Source organism: Schistocerca gregaria, chromosome 2, assembly GCF_023897955.1.
Source record: "Schistocerca gregaria isolate iqSchGreg1 chromosome 2, iqSchGreg1.2, whole genome shotgun sequence".
NCBI lineage: Eukaryota > Metazoa > Arthropoda > Insecta > Orthoptera > Acrididae > Schistocerca > Schistocerca gregaria.
Genome location: NC_064921.1, coordinates 291,906,631 through 291,924,672, shown reverse-complemented (window position 1 = coordinate 291,924,672; position 18,042 = coordinate 291,906,631). Strand labels below are relative to the sequence as shown.

The 18,042-nt window shown below is 38.6% G+C and overlaps 1 protein-coding gene across 10 annotated transcripts in view; it reads right to left on the bottom strand.

Annotated features, from left to right (window-relative positions):
- LOC126336894 (zinc finger protein 346-like) overlaps positions 1 to 18,042 on the bottom strand; it is a 148,631-nt gene that overhangs the window by 81,908 nt on the left and 48,681 nt on the right. For all 10 annotated transcript variants that reach the window (XR_007565021.1, XR_007565020.1, XM_050001011.1 and 7 more), the window contains one exon: positions 1,416 to 1,581. Coding sequence is in view for 8 of the 10 variants with exons in the window: in XM_050001011.1 (XP_049856968.1) it covers positions 1,416 to 1,581 (166 nt within the window). In the remaining 2 variants the exon portion in view is untranslated. The remainder of the gene's footprint in view (positions 1 to 1,415; positions 1,582 to 18,042) is intronic.

Here is an 18,042-nt window from a genome sequence, read left to right as displayed (position 1 = left end):
CAACATAAAGAAGTGCAACTTCAGACAACTCATACAGATATACTAATTTTATCCTCTACTAACACCCACATGCCTGGATCTCCTCCAATTTTGCTCATGCGAAAAAAAAGCTGCAGAGTGAAAATCTCACTTTGTGAGTTGTCTGAAACTACTCCTCAAGATTTAAGAGTAGTATTGTAATGTGCTCCTAAGTGGCTGCATCAGCTATTTTTATTTGTTCATTCTTCAGTCAATCACACATATTCCCATCTATTACATACTTTGCTTTAATATACAGAAAACAGCCACCAAAAAGAAAAAAAATATTAAAAACTAATAAACAATGATATAGCTCATACAAGGTTGTAAGATTCTCACAATCAGCAGTATTGGTACTGAAAACCCTGTTACCAGTCGTTTGGACAATATTCTCACATCTTTTTTTTCTCTCTCTCTCTCTCTCTCTCTCTCTCTCTCTCTCTCTCTCTCTCTCAATGACTGACATTCCGTCAAAAACAAGTTTGTTACTGCAAGAGAGTTTGGCCATATTACAATTAAGTTTGCATAAATTCTTGCCCTTTCACTTAAACAAATGTAGTAACAAGATAATACTCTACAAAATTAATGACTCTCCACTAACCCCAATTTATGAGATGCAAAATAATCATTAAATAATATTTGTAAACATGAGGTATGTTCATTTCATTACAGAAACTTTGATAAGGGCTGAATATCTCCTAATAGAAATTTTTTCAAATGCAAATAATAGTTAATGTGTATCATTTGCATTTTGAAAATACAAATAAAACTTACATTTTTTTCTAAGCCCTACTAATCTATGAGACAAAAACTTTTATTATTATTATTATTATTATTATTATTATTATTATTATTATTATTAATATGTGCTTTGCAAGATGAACTGCACGACACAAAAGAATATATTGTATTATTTAGTATGCAGACAACTATGAAACAGAGAGCATTCATTACATGGACTATTTCACTGATATAAGATAACAAGAAAAATTAACATATTTTACATATAATTTAGAATTTATATTCTTGTTGCATGTTGTGGCAACTGTGTAAGACACACATACATATCTAAGTTGGCATCAAATGAATCCCCCTCTTACAGAATATGACTGCAGCCAACACTGAGTAATTTAGAAACTGCAAATTGATTTTTGTGATTCATGATGACAAAAAACTGAAATTATGAAAATGTATTAAAGATACTCATTTTCTGCACACAGTAACAGATCCAAGCAAGTACACTCAGACAAAAACTGTTGAACAAACAGCCATTAGTTGTTATAACTGGAAAATGCTCACCAGTAAATACAAAGTAGAGATTAACCTAAACGGTGATAAAAGACAATTTCTTACAATGAATACTTGTCCTATCTTCTTACACACTAGTCTCTGCTTACTTGTTTTTTTGTTGGCAATTTGCCCATAATATTATCCATAACAGCTTTAGTGACAGGATCAGTGGCAGGGAAACTAGGAGCTGCAACTTCAATAGGCTTTCTGTCCATGACGGCTGGAATAGGCATTGTCGTAACTACTGGCTGGCTTAGTGGGACAGCTGGCGCACTGCAAGAAAAAAAAAAAAACCCACACTCAACATATATTAGAAATGCCACTGCAAGACACAGATAAAAGAGCAAATGAGTAAAAGTCAGCTGCTGCAGAAGAATACTTTTCCTTTTACAGGAATGCATGAAGCCAGCAGTTTGAAGTACTTATGACATTACTAGCAGTAAACATGAATGTTATTCACAAAATATGGTCATATGTAAACAACTGCATTACTTTATCTTTTGGTAACTAAAATTCCTTCTCTCATTCCCTGTGTCCCATAATGCAAACTGACGAATACGAATTTACATTGCAGTTTCCTGTTTTAAATTTGAGCTGAACCCATTAAAGAAGTGCTAGGCTATAAACCAGATGTAAGATGATGTGCACCTTAAATGTACTAAGTATTTATCCTCCATTGCTTTAAAATATTATAAAGTTTTGTTTGAGAATCCTTTATCTAAGCAACTCAGATAAAATAATTATTTTAATATGCTAACTGGCTCTCTAAATCAGCACTAGCATAGCAGGCTCATAAGCACAATTATTATTTCTTCAAGAATTAAATAATAATAATTACCATATGTGCCCTAATGACAATCTAAGACCAAATATGTAGATTTTGGAGAAAAAATAAAAAAGGTCTTGCAATTTGTAAACTCTGTTTTTCAAACAATCTCACTTTCCACTCACAAGGGAACTCCCCATCATACCCTCCTTGGATTTAGTGGTAAATAGCCCCGTCAAAAACTGAACACAGATCAGGCATGAACGCAAGAAAATGATGTACTGAACTGTGAGAAAAGAAGGAAGATAGAAACAGTGAACAGCCCAAGCTCAAGATGTTTAACTTCAAGTGAACTGCGAGAACCATGGTGTTGTATTTGTGTGATCACAGGGCTGGAATTCAAAGTGGGAGATCCGTGTTGAAAACTCCCTCGTACTCACCCCGCCCCCCTCCCCCCACAAAAGAATGAACTGCCCATCCGGTCATTGACAATGTGTCTGTTCTCCTCCTGTAGTCTTGGCAACTGTCATACTAATAACTGGTTACAGAATATGAGTCATATGGTAAAAATATATTACTGTCGCAAGTAAATGTGCTGAACTGTGAGAGCAGGCAAGATGCCGCATAGACCTCTCACAGAAATAAAAGCAACAAATGAACAGATATGAATTATGTTACAACAAAGGAATTCAAGACTCAAAACCTCCAAAACAGAATGCAAGAGACATATTAAGCGAACAAATAGGAGGTACATACGTCTGGAGGTCCCTTCCTTACACCTCACTTTGAAAATGGACATCACACCACAACACAGACACAAAACTGAATACAGCAAACAGACATGTCAATGACCAATGGACAGTTCATCATTTTATGGAAAAAAGAAAAAGAGAAAAAAAAGAGGGCACCAGGGCGATTTGAACAGAGGTCTCCCTCTTTGCAGTCCAACACTGACCACATAAACACAACGCCATGGCTGTTCAAATTTGCTTAATGTTGCACATCTTTAGCATGAACTGTTCACCGTTTCTATTTAGCTTCTTTTTTCACAGTTTTTCCTGTTTTCATGCTTGATCTATATTCAGTTTTTGATGGGTTATCCAATGGACCATCTTACCACTAAATCTGAAGGGGGTGCATTTTGGGGGTTTCCCTTGTCAGTAATAATAAGAACAACATTCCACAATTATTTATGACTCTTCAAACATTCATAACAAATAAAAACATTACAGATGCTGAACTGAAGTTATACAAAAACTGAGATAAGCAGCTTGAATTAACTGTTTCCAGATGCTGACAGAGAAATTAAATAAAATAAATGAAAATGCCATAATTAACAAAAGCTTCTAAGGAGAAGTGTACAATGATGACAATGCAGGGTATTAATTCATCATGTTTGTTAATAGTCTATGCACTACTTTGAAAACAGCACTCTGAAATCCTCAGGGAAACCTCAGATCACTTAAAGCATCAACATTAACATAATATATTTTGTTGGAAAATGTAACAATTTACAGATCTTATTTGACACTAGGAGCTCATGTAGTGAAATCAAATTAATATGGAGCGTCATTAACAGTTAAAGAGGGAAATAAGTCATAGGAGATATCATTATTTCTATGAAACAAAATGGAAGCAATATATAAGACTTTAGATAGATTTTTAACAATTATCATTTAAATAAGTGAGAAAACTTGCTGCAAACATTTCAGAAGACAAAGCCAAGGTGTACACAGAAACAGTAATATGCAGAAAATTCTGTGCAATTAATATGGGGCTCATAATAATATTTCCCATAAGACAGTAAAAAGTTATAACCTTACTATAACTCATCTTCTATGGGACACGCATTAATTCAGTGTAATTTCCTGTACCGGAAAAAGAAGCCATTAATAGACCTCTTTCATATAATGGTGAGTATAAAAATTACTGAGCAGTTTCCTTCCACCATTTTCCTGAAATTTTAACCCTTTGACTGCTTTGGACATCTTAAGACACAGCTGTACTTCTATCGCATTCACCCAAAGATCTTCAAAGTTTGAGTTATTTAGTTGAAATATTTGCCGATGTTTGCTGTTTGGAGGGAAAGTATCCTGTTGATATTTTTATCTTCTCTTTACGTTTCTGGATTTTAGTCATATTGGCTTGTGGGTATTATTCTATTCGTTATGCTTATCCACAAAGGCAAAGCTCATTTCATTTTATCAAGAAAACAATACAGTTATATATTCATTGAGAACAAAAAATTCTAGAGATAGTAGATTTGACAGTATGTCAGATTTTTCGATACTGAAAATGGTTTTGACTCTTTCCCGGAAACTCAATGCAGAAGTTCTGAACCGTATACTTCAGAAGGTGTAGCAAACCACTCATTCATCCTACAACAGATGTCACTGATCAATCATGAAAATACAAAGAATCTGAAACAGATGGTGAAACGCTGGAGAAAGGAGCATGTTTTAGCAACACATTTCATTAAGAAAAAGTCATTTTACTTCATTTAAGCACGCATTTTTATGATCTCACCACCACATATAGTGGGCAGATAATAGTCCTATTTCATGCTATTCCTAATACTAGACCAGATGATATCTGTAGAGGAAGAAACCAATAGAAACCAATCTATTTATCCACCTACCATGGCCAGCAAGCAAGAATCACTGAATTCTAGGTCATTAAAGCTCAAAAATACAGGTTAAGTGTATCAAAGGAATGTATATCGAGAAAATTATTAAATATGACACAGAATTACTGGCTAGTACTTAGTTAAAGGACGTGAAATACTTAATGCTTCTAACACACACACACACACACACACACACACACACACACACACACACACACACAAAAGATGGTATGGAGGAGGGAAGGCTTAAAGTGAAACGCAGGATAATTGCAACCTACTTGCTACTTGTACAAAGGTGAAACGATCGGTGGGCGGGGAGGGGGGGGGGGGGGGGGGAAGAATTGCTGCCATCACCTTTTGTTCTTTCTGTGTGTTATCTGCAGTACTTGCCTGTCACATTTTTCATCATTTGATGCCTACCTCCTCATTTTTAGCTACTTTTTGCCAGGTGTCCCCCTCTCATCCTGCAGTAAACCACATTTATTTTTTAACCCTCCTCACTCTATCCCTCTTACATCCCCTAAGAAGGAATTAATAGTTCTAAAAAATTAGGATAATGTCATCACTTTTACTTTTATGAGAGTCTGCAGGCATTACTAAACATTTCACTTTCTGAAGCTAAGTACTGTAACGATACAGTATTTAAAAACAACTTTATTGTTTCTTTTGTATTTTCCTTCTCATGACTAGGGCAAAAAGTAACCATCACTGGTCAGAGTTGTATTTTTAAACCCTCCACCAGTCATGCTGTTGTATTTTGCACAAAACCAGGCAGTTTTTAATTGCCTATCACCTCTCATCAGCTTCTCAGAAAATTTGCACCAACTCTTCATCATGAAAGTACTCTTACATGCCGCCTGCCCCTCCTCACCACTTTATTGTGGCTCCTTTTATGCCCATAAGCAATTTATTTAATATACGCCTGGCTGTTGTACAGAATACAATGTGCAATCGCTCTTTTTCTGATTGTTTTCAGTCACGTTTATTTTCCATAAAGTTGTTTTTTACAGAACATAAATACAATTCTTTTTATGTTTCTCTTATTGTTAATCTTACTGAGTAGAATAGTACAAATTTTGAATGTTTTTATTATGTGGAGTCCAGTAAAACTTGAAGATATTCCTAGAATTTTGTAAAAATTAGAAGAAGAGAATGAGAAAACAGCTCAATAATAATCAACTTAAAATACTGAAGAAAGCGATTCCATCTTGATTGAGGAACAAATACCAAATGCTGACCACGATTCTGAAACTGAAGTAGAGGGTAACAATGGAGAGAATGCAGACAAAACAAAAACTGAAGATTTTATGTTGGGAATAAAGTAGCTACAAAATGGAGCAAATCATGTTTACTGAAATTTTCAAAAATTACTGTATTACCAATTGATGTATTTTTGAAAATTTTTGATGTAAACAGGACTGATGGAATTCTGCGAAACACTAATTCAAAAATTGAAAAATTATGTCCAATGTGTGAGTGGCCCCGAGAGTCCTCTGATTGAACTAGAGAAAAACTATTCTTATTCATGTCAACTTGAAAAAGGGATGAATTGTTAATGTCAAAGAGTTGTGGGCGAAGAATTTGACAGGACTGACACTTTTGAGAGTGGATTTGAGTTCTCGCAGGTATCAATTAAGTTGGAGGAGTTTTCAATTTGATGTCAGCACATCCCGGCAGGAAAGAAGGAAGCTTCAGAACGAAATTTTCATTCTGCAGCAAACTGTACGCTCATATAAAACTTCCAGGCAGATTAAAAAGGTAGAGCACTTGCCCGCCAAAGGCAAGGTCGAGTTCAAGCCTCGGTCAAACAAACAGTTTTAATCTTCCAGGAAGTTTCAAGAAGGAAGCTTCATAAACTTGCTGCCGTAAGACATGAAAGTATTTTTGACAGCTTTGTTCAAAAAAACAAGAAATGTTCACGGATTCAATATATGCCATCAAAATCTGTCAAATATGCATCAAAATGTATGCAATGGCAGATGTAAAGAAATTTTAATGTGGAAATTTGGAGGTAGGATTCCACTGCACTTATATTAATAACATCATTATTATATCTAAAAACAAAGATGATGTGACTTACCCAACGAAAGCGCTGGCAGGTCGAATGACACACACACACACACACACACACACACACACACACACACACACACATATCCATCCGCACATACATAGACACAAGCAGACATTTAACAAATGTCTGCTTGTATCTGTGTATGTGCGGATGAATATGTGTGTGTGTGCACGCTGGTGTATACCTGTCCTTTTTCCCCCCTAAGGTAAGTCTTTCCGCTCCCGGGATTGGAATGACTCCTTACCCTCTCCCTTAAAACCCACATCCTTTCGCCTTTCCCTCTCCTTCGCTTCTTCCTGACGAAGCAACCGTTGGTTGCGAAAGCTTTAATTTTGTGTGTGTGTCTGTGTTTGTTTGTGTGTCTATCGACCTGCCAGGGCTTTCGTTGCGTAAGTCACATCATCTTTGTTTTTATATTAAAAACAGAGATTCCAAGACTTACCAAGCGGGAAAGCGCCGGCAGACAGGCACATGAACAAAACACACAAACACACACACAGAATTACGAGCTTTCGCAACTGGCAGTTGCTTCGTCAGGAAAGGGGGAAGGAGAGGGAAAAATGAAAGGATGTGGGTTTTAAGGGAGAGGGTAAGGAGTCATTCCAATCCCGGGAGCGGAAAGACTTCCCTTAGGGGAAAAAAAGGACAGGTGTACACTCGCGCGCGCACACACACACACACACATATCCATCCGCACATACACATACACAGATCTTTGTTTTTAGATATATTTTTCCCACGTGGAAAGTTTCCCTCTATTATATTAATATCATTATTAATTATATTATCTTGGTAAACAAATACTAGGCTCATGCTACGTTTCAAATTCACCAGAAGAAGTTGTAAAGCATATTGTTGAGGAGTAGTTAATACAAATAGAAATATATCAACTCATAAGTGGCGATCATGTACATTATAATAGTAGTATTACACTTTTAGGAAATATAAGAAAAAACAAAGGCATCACTGCTCTAGAAGACAAGAGGTTAGATTCTTTAATATTTGGTTACTGTACAGACCAAACTCCTGTGTTTTATGTAACCAAGATAAGTATAGTAATTATTCTAATGTCTACAATGCATGATGGTGGAGAAATACACCTAGAAAGTGTAAACTAGGCATTATTCTGGAGTGTAATAGGACCAATAATGGAGTGGACATGCTGGAAAAATTATGTACCACATACAACAAGGAGGCGACCCTCATTAATTTGTTTTGCCTTATAAATTAGCTCGAGTGAATAGCCAGGTGACGTATGTAATGCTGAAAGAGAATGAATGACAAGTTTTAAATAGATTTTTTTTTAAATATGTTGTCCCTTGAATTAATGATGGAACAATTATCTGCCTCCCAACAGACCTCAAAGCATTTCTTCAACTCCAATATCCACAAGCCTCAAATTCGGCTTCATCGAGCCCTCCAACGACAAAAATGTGTGGGACATGCACCATTTATGGGAGGTCGAAAAACAGCTTTGCAACAATGACTTGTAGTATGTGTGGTCACATTGTATGTAAAACTCGCTCTTCAAATAAACTGTCTGCAATAATTGTCAATAACAACAATTTATAACTGTAAATAATTAAATTCAGTTGTAATACAAAGAGCAACAAAAGTTTTTTGATTAAAATTCTTTTTATAGCATAAAAAATTAATACAAATAGATACCAAAAAACCATTCTGCTTTTAACACAAAATGATTAACATATGTTAATTAATACATTAAATTTAAAATGAAAGCAGTACTTGAAGCTCAACAACATACTGTACTTTGTGTGATGCTTTACCTCTCATGTGATAGATACTGGCACAACCAGCGGAAGGTTAAACAGCCCTATTTTATATGAAATTAAGTTTCATCTGCATTTAGAGTTACTGTTGAGATAGCCTCACATAAGTGACAACTTTGCCAATACATGAACAGAAAGTTCATTCAAAATAAGGATCACTGTCAATACGGATCATAAGGTGCCATGCAGTGAATCTTACCAACGTTAAAAGCTTTTCACTAACAAAAGTCTACTTTAATTACTATAGTGTAAACAATTTATTCGATAAAAATGACATTCATCTTTCCATGACTTCACAGCCATGAAATCACTCCATGTTGTTCTATTCGCAGGACCAGATGCAACATATCAAAAACTAAACAAGAAACTGAGTTAAGGATGAGGCCAATTTTTGTCCATAGATACACTGCTTGACAATCTCACAGCGGAAGAGAAAGTGCACGTCCACAACCTGCAGTGCCATACACATACTGAGATGGAAAAGACCAGCCCCACCACCGTTTGCTGATTAAAACTTTATTGTAGGGCAATTTATTATACTGATAAGCTATTAAACTAAGCTGGTACATAGGACTGTGAAATTGTACAGAAAGTTCATTTTTCACATTCTGAATATGCATGTTTCAATTCCTCACACTCTCCACTGGATGTTAAAGAGACAAAATAACAGAGTTTTTTCTTTGATGAAATCTTCTCGGGTTATCAGCCGAGTGGTGGCGTCGTCTTGTCGCAACGTTTCGATGAGTTTCGTACCCATCATCTTCTGGCGAAGTGTCGGGATGCTGTGTTCCACCTATCTATATAGTTGTTAGACCGTTGTCCGTCTCTGTAGGCCGGCCAATCACGCTTCTCCGGAAGGGAGTGCCGCGTCAGTGGTGGGGGAACCCGTCGCGGCCGGTGGTGGGGGGCCGCGGTGCGGCCCTGGCGTCGAGGCCCGGTGGCTATCCATTCTGTCTGCGGGCGCTGCTGCCTTCCGATCGGAGCGTTCCTGACGTATCATGTCAAGTGTGGGGTTCCACGCTGCGCTAAGCTGAAATCCGCTGTCTCAGTTTACTAAATTGTTGTGCAGACGAATCTCCACTGCCTCTTTGAAGATGGAGTCCCAGAAACCGTTGGTGCTGCACAGCTTCTTCGTGTTTTCGAATTCGAAGGTGTGTCCCTCAGTAATGCTGTGTTCTGCTACCGCGGACTTGTTAGTCTGTCCCAGTCGTACGTTTCTGATGTGTTCAGCACAGCGCTGGGAGATACATCGTTGTGTCTGCCCGATGTATTCCATCCCACATTCGCACCCAATACTGTAGATTCCTGGCGTCTGTAAGCCCAGGTGGTCCTTGGTTGAGCCAAGAATATCTTTAACTTTCCGCGGTGCGTGAAAGATGGTCGTTATATCGTGCTTCTTTAATATTCTCGCGATCTTGGCTGTCGCCGGTCCGGCAAACGGCAGGAAAGCTACACGTTTTTCTTCGTCTTCTACTGGTGTCTCCTCCCGCCTCTTGTCCGCACGCAAGGCCCGTCCTATTTGTGTCTCGGTGTAGCCGTTCTTACGGAAAGTTTCCCGTAGATGTGCTAGCTCACGCGGCAAACTCTCACTGTCACAGATGGACCTGGCTCTTTGTACTAAGGTGGTTAGTACCGAGTTACGTTGTGCCGGATGGTGGCAGCTCCGAGCATTCAGATATAAATCCGTGTGCGTCTTCTTCCTGTAAACCGAGTGTCCCAACGTACCGTCCGGATTTTTCTTGATCAAAATATCCAAGAAGGGGAGGCAACCATTCTCTTCTACCTCCATGGTGAATTTGATGCTGTCATGTATGCCATTGAGATGGCGTAGGAACCCTTGTAGATGTTCCTTGCCGTGAGGCCACACCACAAAAGTGTCATCAACGTATCTGTAGAACACCTTCGGTTTGTGGCAGGCGGTGTTCAGTGTCACCTCTTCAAAGTGTTCCATGTATAAGTTGGCAATACCTGGGGCCAGGGGAGAACCCATGGCAACACCATCTGTTTGCTCATAGAATCTCCCGCCACATTTGAAGTACGTTGTCGTTAACACGTGACGAAAGAGTCTGAGTGTGTCTTCATCAAAGTGATCTTCGAGTAAAGCCAAGGAATCCTCTAGTGGCACCCGGGTGAAGAGAGAAGTGACATCAAAGCTGACTAGTAGATCATTCTCTTCCAGGCGTAACTCTTGGAGTACCTTAACAAATTCGGTCGAGTTCTTGACATGATGAGGGCAGTGACCCACGAGTGGTTTTAACCGCTGTGCTAGGTGCTTGGCTACCCCATACGTCGGAGAATTTATGGTGTTCAGTATGGGACGTAGAGGGACATTCTCCTTATGAATCTTCGGGAGGCCATACAGTCGCGGTGGAGCCGGTGCCCGAGGGTAAAGCTTCCTGGTGGTGTTTCTGTCGAGTCCTGAGCTGTTGAGAAGATCAATGGTCTTGCGTGTAACAGAAGCAGTCGCATCTTTCCCCACTTCTTTGTATGCTGGATCTTGTAGTAGCGTGTCGATCTTCTGCCAGTAATCTTCTGACTTCAGAAGGACCGTCGCATTACCTTTGTCTGCTGCTAAGACCACTGTATCTTTGTCATCGCGAAGGTTCAACAGCGCCCTGCGCTCTTCTGCCGTAATGTTGTTCTTTGGCATTCTTGCTTTCTCGAGTACCCTACTGGTCTCCCTCCTCACTTCCTCGGCTGCTCTCAGAGGGAGTCCACGTATAGCTTGCTCGACGTTGCTGATGATGTCACGTTTTGGTAACGTCCTAGGAACCGGAGCAAAGTTCAGACCTTTCGACAGCACGGAGATCGTTGGCTCATCCAGTGCTCTTCCTGTCAAGTTGATGACGGTCTTAGTCTTGCTGGCTTTCTCCTCCTGTTGACGTCCGCCCGGAAGTCTGAGGAACTTATCGCACTGTTTGTTGGTATCTTTCTTCTTGTGGAGCTCACTGCTAGCGTACGTATTGCCGTCCAGCCACTCCCAAGTGTGTGCTGGGAGAGTGGAAGCTAGGAACAGGTGGTGAGTGAGCAAAGTCTTGGCGTTCTTGTCGAGTTCCATTCTGGTCACACGTATGTGTTCCCGTACCAAGGCTGAACCAGCCCGTCGTAATATGCGCTTTGTCCTCGCCGTGTTGACAGGGTGCCGCAAGTTAGCAAACTGCGGCATCACGTCTAACAACTATATAGATAGGTGGAACACAGCATCCCGACACTTCGCCAGAAGATGATGGGTACGAAACTCATCGAAACGTTGCGACAAGACGACGCCACCACTCGGCTGATAACCCGAGAAGATTTCATCAATGGAATACGCCGAGAAAGACTGCAATCGCATAGAGTTTCTTCTATCTCTGGTAAGAGAATTGTAGGAACTTTTGCAAACGAACAGAGATCAGATGGCGGAGAAAAATTCTCTAATCAGAAAATCTTCCACCATCTACTGGAATGCAAATTCCAAATGATTTTCTTAGGAAACATGGCAAGAAGAGTGTTGACGCATATGTGTGCAGCTTTTCAAAATCATCATCAAAACACATAACCTACCATAACATGCTTCACTCTGTTTCTTAACTTACAATGCAAAGAAAAAGTACTAATTTCTTCAACTGTGCAGGAGTGACAACATAGAGGCATTTCTCAAACCATTATTTATGAAACATAAGCTAAATACAAAATCATGAGACATGATTGCTCTGGCCAGCGCTTACTTTCCAAGACGTAAAATTTCCTCTTCTGAAGACAGCTTTTGGCCAATAATTCTATCTCATAATTTTAGTTCTCTTGAGTGATGCTTTCTTTTGATAAAATTAAATACAAACTGGCTTCTAATCTTTGCAAATGCTGGCCTGAAGCCCTTATCAACTTCAAAGATGGATAATATATGAAGTGTGCATAAACAGTATTTTGACATTTAGAGTTCCTGATTTTGAACCTTCTTGGCATATAAATTACTGTCTAATAACTTCACAGATGGGCAGTTTCATTTGTTGTATATTTCGTACACAAAATATAAAGGAAAACAGCAAATGCAGCATACATTACACCACTTAAACAAAATGTACAAGGTGCCATCATTTCCAGTAATTGCATATCAACAAAAATTATTCACATACCTAAAATTTTTGGGTTTGGCAGATTTTCTTGGATTGCCAATAACCGATCTGATGACAGATATAATTAGCACTCATTCTGCTACAGTCTAAGGAACAAATCATACATGAAACAATCACAACTCTCACAGTCAACACTGATGAAGCGAAAAAGTTATTTCAGTAGATCACTATCAATCACAATGTGCTAGAGAATATATCACAAGCATTCTGTATATCTCATTCACTGTAAAGCTTAGAGGATGTACTGCATACAAAAACACTAAACTTAGAATTCCATCAAAGAGCAGCCAATGACAAGTGGTTCATAAACTATCTTTGTAACTATTAACATATTTATTCATTTCTTGAGTTAGTAGAACATGGAGAACAAATACTACAATCAGGTAGTGCGGATGGAGCAATGGAAAGAGAAATGACTAAGAAGCAGCCAAACACTTTCATCATAGCCTAGTAGTCAAATCATGTAAGAAACTGCTGAAAAATGTGTAATTATTTTTTTAAAAAAATCAATTTTCAATGCCCCTGCAGTTTTACCATAAAAGTACAAAACTTTTAGAGAGGCTTCTAAGTCAAACATTGCTCTAAATAATGTTTACAGTCACTATATTTTGTTCATATGAGCAGCGGCCTAAGTCAAGACATAATGCCAATTACTGCTAGCACTCCAGAAATACTCGACACTAGATGAGGGTTGCCATTTGGTAACTCAGCACCAGACAGTGGCTCCAATGCACAGAACTTGGCACTTATAGATAGATTAGGTACATACAACTCAGCAGGGAAGACAGCATCTAACCAGCAGTCAGAGAGATAAGAAGGTAATGTTCTCAAAAATTTGTCACTACCTGTGCAATAACGAAATATTCAGTCAATCATAGTTTGGCAATCACAAGGGTCATTGTACTGAGATGCTATTAACAAATTCACTGAATAAGTAACAAAGTGTGTAAGAAGTTAAGCTCTATGACTTATCCTAAACATTTGATTGTGGGAATCATAAAAGTTTACTAAAGACGCTAAGTTTCTATGAAACACCTAGATAAGGAAGTGCCTGAATGGTTTCTTGTTTAATAAGTACAGAGTGATTAATCCTTAATGCAACTGTCTGGTGGGGATTTTGTTGCTCCGTTGGCTGCCAGCCTGCTGTGGCACTGATAGGTAGTACATTTCTTCTCGGCTGAAAGGCCTTTGTTTCCAAAGATAGCAGATTTTTGTTAGGTGATGCAGTACAGTATATTAAGTGAAAGTGTTTCAAGTGAAATGTCAAAATACAACTATTCTATTCACCAAAGAGTATTCATGTATCATTCATAGAAGTGTGCAGAGTCACAGAGTGCAGTAGGGAGATTATTTCAAGAAAAAGTTCCTGTAATTCAAGCACCTAATCAGAGTATGATTCATGAACTGATAAATAAATTTCACAATAGGGGAAGTGTTACTTATCTGAAACATAGACAACTACATACAGTACTCACAGAACAAATTCTGGATAAGCATGGGCGTGCTCTGGATAGGGCTAGAAAATCAGTTTGACATCTTTCTCAGCAAATGTGAATTTCCTATGGCTCTGTTCAACCAGCTACAAAGATCAGATGTTACAGCCCTATAAAATTACTGCAGTGTGAGAACTTTAAACAGGGTAGCCCTGCAAAAAGGTTGCAGTTCTGTGAATGTATTTTGAATAGCATGCATAATGGAGAGACTGACCCTCACCTAAATCTACTTTTCAGATGTATCATGGTTCCAACAAAGTGGATACATTAATTCACAAAATAGCCATTATCAGAGTTCTGAAAAGCTTAATGTAATACACAAGGCACCTCTGCATGATCAAAAAAATAGGAATGTGGTGCGCTATTAGCATTGAGAGAACAACAGGCCCATTTTTCCAGAAACAATTAAGTGATAGATATGGGAAAAAAATTTGCAACCTTTTTGGGGAATTAACTGAAAGAGAATGTGCTTTCATGACGTTCCAGCAGGATAGCACATACAGTCAATTCTCATTATGTGAAATTCATGACTGATGTTTAATATGGCGATAACTCTAATATGTGGCCTCCTCGTTTCCCTCATTTAAGCCCCAGCAATTCTTATCTCTGAGTGGAGAGGAGGATGAGGGGGGGTGGGGGGCGTCTTAAAAGAGAAAGTGTACAAATCAGATCCACACAATTTACATGAACTTAAAACTAGCATTTGTCAAGAAATTGCTGCCACTCACAGAGGGAATTGTAGAATGCAATGAACAATTTCCTAATCAGGTGTCATGAAGGGAGGGCAGTTCCAGCCTCCCCTTGCTTAATATAGGTGAGTAATTTACTTTTATTTTTAAGTGTTTATGTTATGTATGTTATAAATAATTGACACGACAAATTGTAATATATTTACTGGGAACCTCCTGTCACCCACACTTAGGGCACAGGAACTGACCTCACTGGCCCGCTGCAAGCCACAAAAGTAATTGCATTAGTGACTGATCACCCTGTATGATGCAGAAACTTGTACTACACTGTTCAAGCAATTCAAGGCAGGATGCAGAAATATATATACTATATTCTTCAAGTAATCCACAGGATATTTTATTATCTACATGGGAAGAAGTGAGATTGGCTATTCCCCAGTGTATGATTATTGACCTGCTCCTATGACTTTGAATGCTTTAAATTTCAAACTATAGTACACTTTCTGTGAATATGAGATGTGTTCAAAAAGTAAGGTGACTTTATATTTTTATGGAAAAATATTTATTTATTCATTAATGTTCATGTTGTGCCCTTCAAAGTAATCTCCTTCAGATATAATACATTTATGCCAACGCTTCTTCCAATCTTCAAAGCACTTCTCATAAGCACTTTTTCCTTTCCCCTTCAAAGTAATCTCCTTCAGATATAATACATTTATGCCAACGCTTCTTCCAATCTTCAAAGCACTTCTCATAAGCACTTTTTCCTACAGCCTTGAGTAATTCCAGTGATGCAGTTTTTATTCCCTCAATCGTTGAAAATCTTTGTCTCGTCATAGGTCTCTTCAGTTTTGGGAATCACAGGGAGCCATATCCGGTGAATATGGTGGCTGAGGTATGATTGTCTTGTTGTTTTGACCAAAAAAACCTCTCACAAACAATGATGAATGAGCAGGTGCATTGCTGCAATGCAAAAGCCATGAATTGTTTTTCCACAATTTTGGACATTTTTTGCATACTGAATTTCACAAACGGAGCATAATGTCAAGGTAATACTCCTTATTGACCATACGACCTTGAGGCAAAAATACATGATGCACTACACCACGGTAATTAAAAAAAATACTGAGGAAAACTTTTATCATATGATCAAACTTGGCGTGCTTTTTTTGGTCTTAACTCTTTGGGATGCTTCCATTGGGATGACTGGACTTTGGTTTCAACATCATAACCGTAAACCCATGTTTCGTCACCAGTTATGCCCTTCTGAGCAAACCAGGATCATCACTGATGTTATTCAAGAGTTCCTGAGCGATGCTCATACAATGGTTCTTCTGATCATAATTGAGAAGTTTCCAAACAAACTTTGCTGACACACATCTCAGGCTCAAAACATCAGGAAAAAACTGCATGACTTGAATCAACCAATATGCCAATGTCCTCATCAACTTCTCTTACAGTAATCCAACGATTTTCCAAAACAATTTTCTTCACACCTTCAATGTTATCAAATGTTGAGGCACTGGGGTGTCCACAGCAAGGTTCGCCATTGGCATCTTCTCAGGCTGTTGGAAGAGCTTGTACAGTAGTGGACAAAACGTGCGAGACCTCTCACCTTTTCGTTATGCTGATCTGCACAGCTTTAAAGTTTGCTACACAGTATAACAGGCAAGACGACAAAGTAAGTTTATAAGTGGATATTGAAGACGACTTCAAACAAAATTTGAATGTAGCTTCGTAAAAGTTCCGTTATCAAACTATCTGAGTTGCTGGCGAATACAGTTTATCCTCAGTAGACAGTATATATTATCATTATACATGACGAGAAAAGGGGTTCGCCGGTGCAGTGGCTGAGCAGTTCTAGGCGCTTCAGTCACGAACAGCGTGGCTGTTTCATTCACAGGTTGGAATCCTACCTCGGGCATGGCTGTGTATGATGTCCTTCAGTTAGGTAGGTTTAGAGCCTTTTTTTGACCTTTTGCGTTAATTTTCTTTACATAAACGGTCGTATCTTTAGATTGCGTTGACCACCAGCATCCGCAACAAACGCCGCAGAACGTTTCAGGGAAAGTCTTGAGTACATAGGAGATAAACATCCAAATTATCCATTAGTTATAGGTGGAGACGTTAATCTGGCATCCATTGACTGAGAAAATTACACGTTTATCACAGGGAGCAGAAGCAAAGACTCGTGTGAAGATATTCTACAAGTGCTCTCAACATACAACCTTGAGCAATTGGTTGAGAAAACAACTCGAGATGGGAACATATTAGATATCTTGGTGACAAACAGAACTGATCTTTTTGAAGAAGTTAATCTAGAAGCAGTTATTAGCAAGCATAATGTCATTGTGGCTTCTACGTCAGTGGAAGTTGCTTTGGGAAAGCAAATAAAAACTGTTATAAACTGATATCTTCATAGTCAGCTCCAAGCATTCACCACGCGACACAAAGATACTGAGCATCTTTGGTCAGAATTTAAAGGTATTGTCCACCATGTGCTAGAGAAGTCTGTGCCTAGCAAAAATATAGGGGCGGGAAAGGATTCACCTTGGTACAACAAACATATTAGGAAGTTGCTGAGAAAGCAGAGAATTCTGCACAGTCTTTTGAAACGTAGTCACTGCCCCGCTGACAAACAGAAATTATGCAAAATGAAAGCAGCTGTCAAAAGGTCAATGAGAGATTCTTTTAACAAATTTTAAAGTAATATTTTATCTGCAGATTCTAAAAGTAACCCCACAAAATTTTGGTCGTACGTAAAATCTATGAATGCTACAAATAATTCAATACCTTCTCATTATGACAGTACGGGTAACGTAACAGGAGATAATAAACAGAAGACTGAAATTCTAAATCTAGCTTTCAAAAACTCTTTTACGGTAGGGGACTGCATCACCATTCCCCCGTTCATTTATTGAACATACGCAAGGATGACTGACATAGTGTTTAGTGTATCTGGGATTGTAAAACAGTTACTACCCTTAGGTGCCAGGGAGGCATCTGGCCCAGATGGTGGTATCCCCATAATATTATGTGTTGACTATGCTACAAATATAGCACCATTCTTATACATCATCTATCAGAGATCATTGGAATAGTGGAAAGTTCCATGGGACTGGAAGAAGGCCCAGGTCATAGCAATCTATAAAAAGGGGAGAAAATCGGATGCACATAATTACTG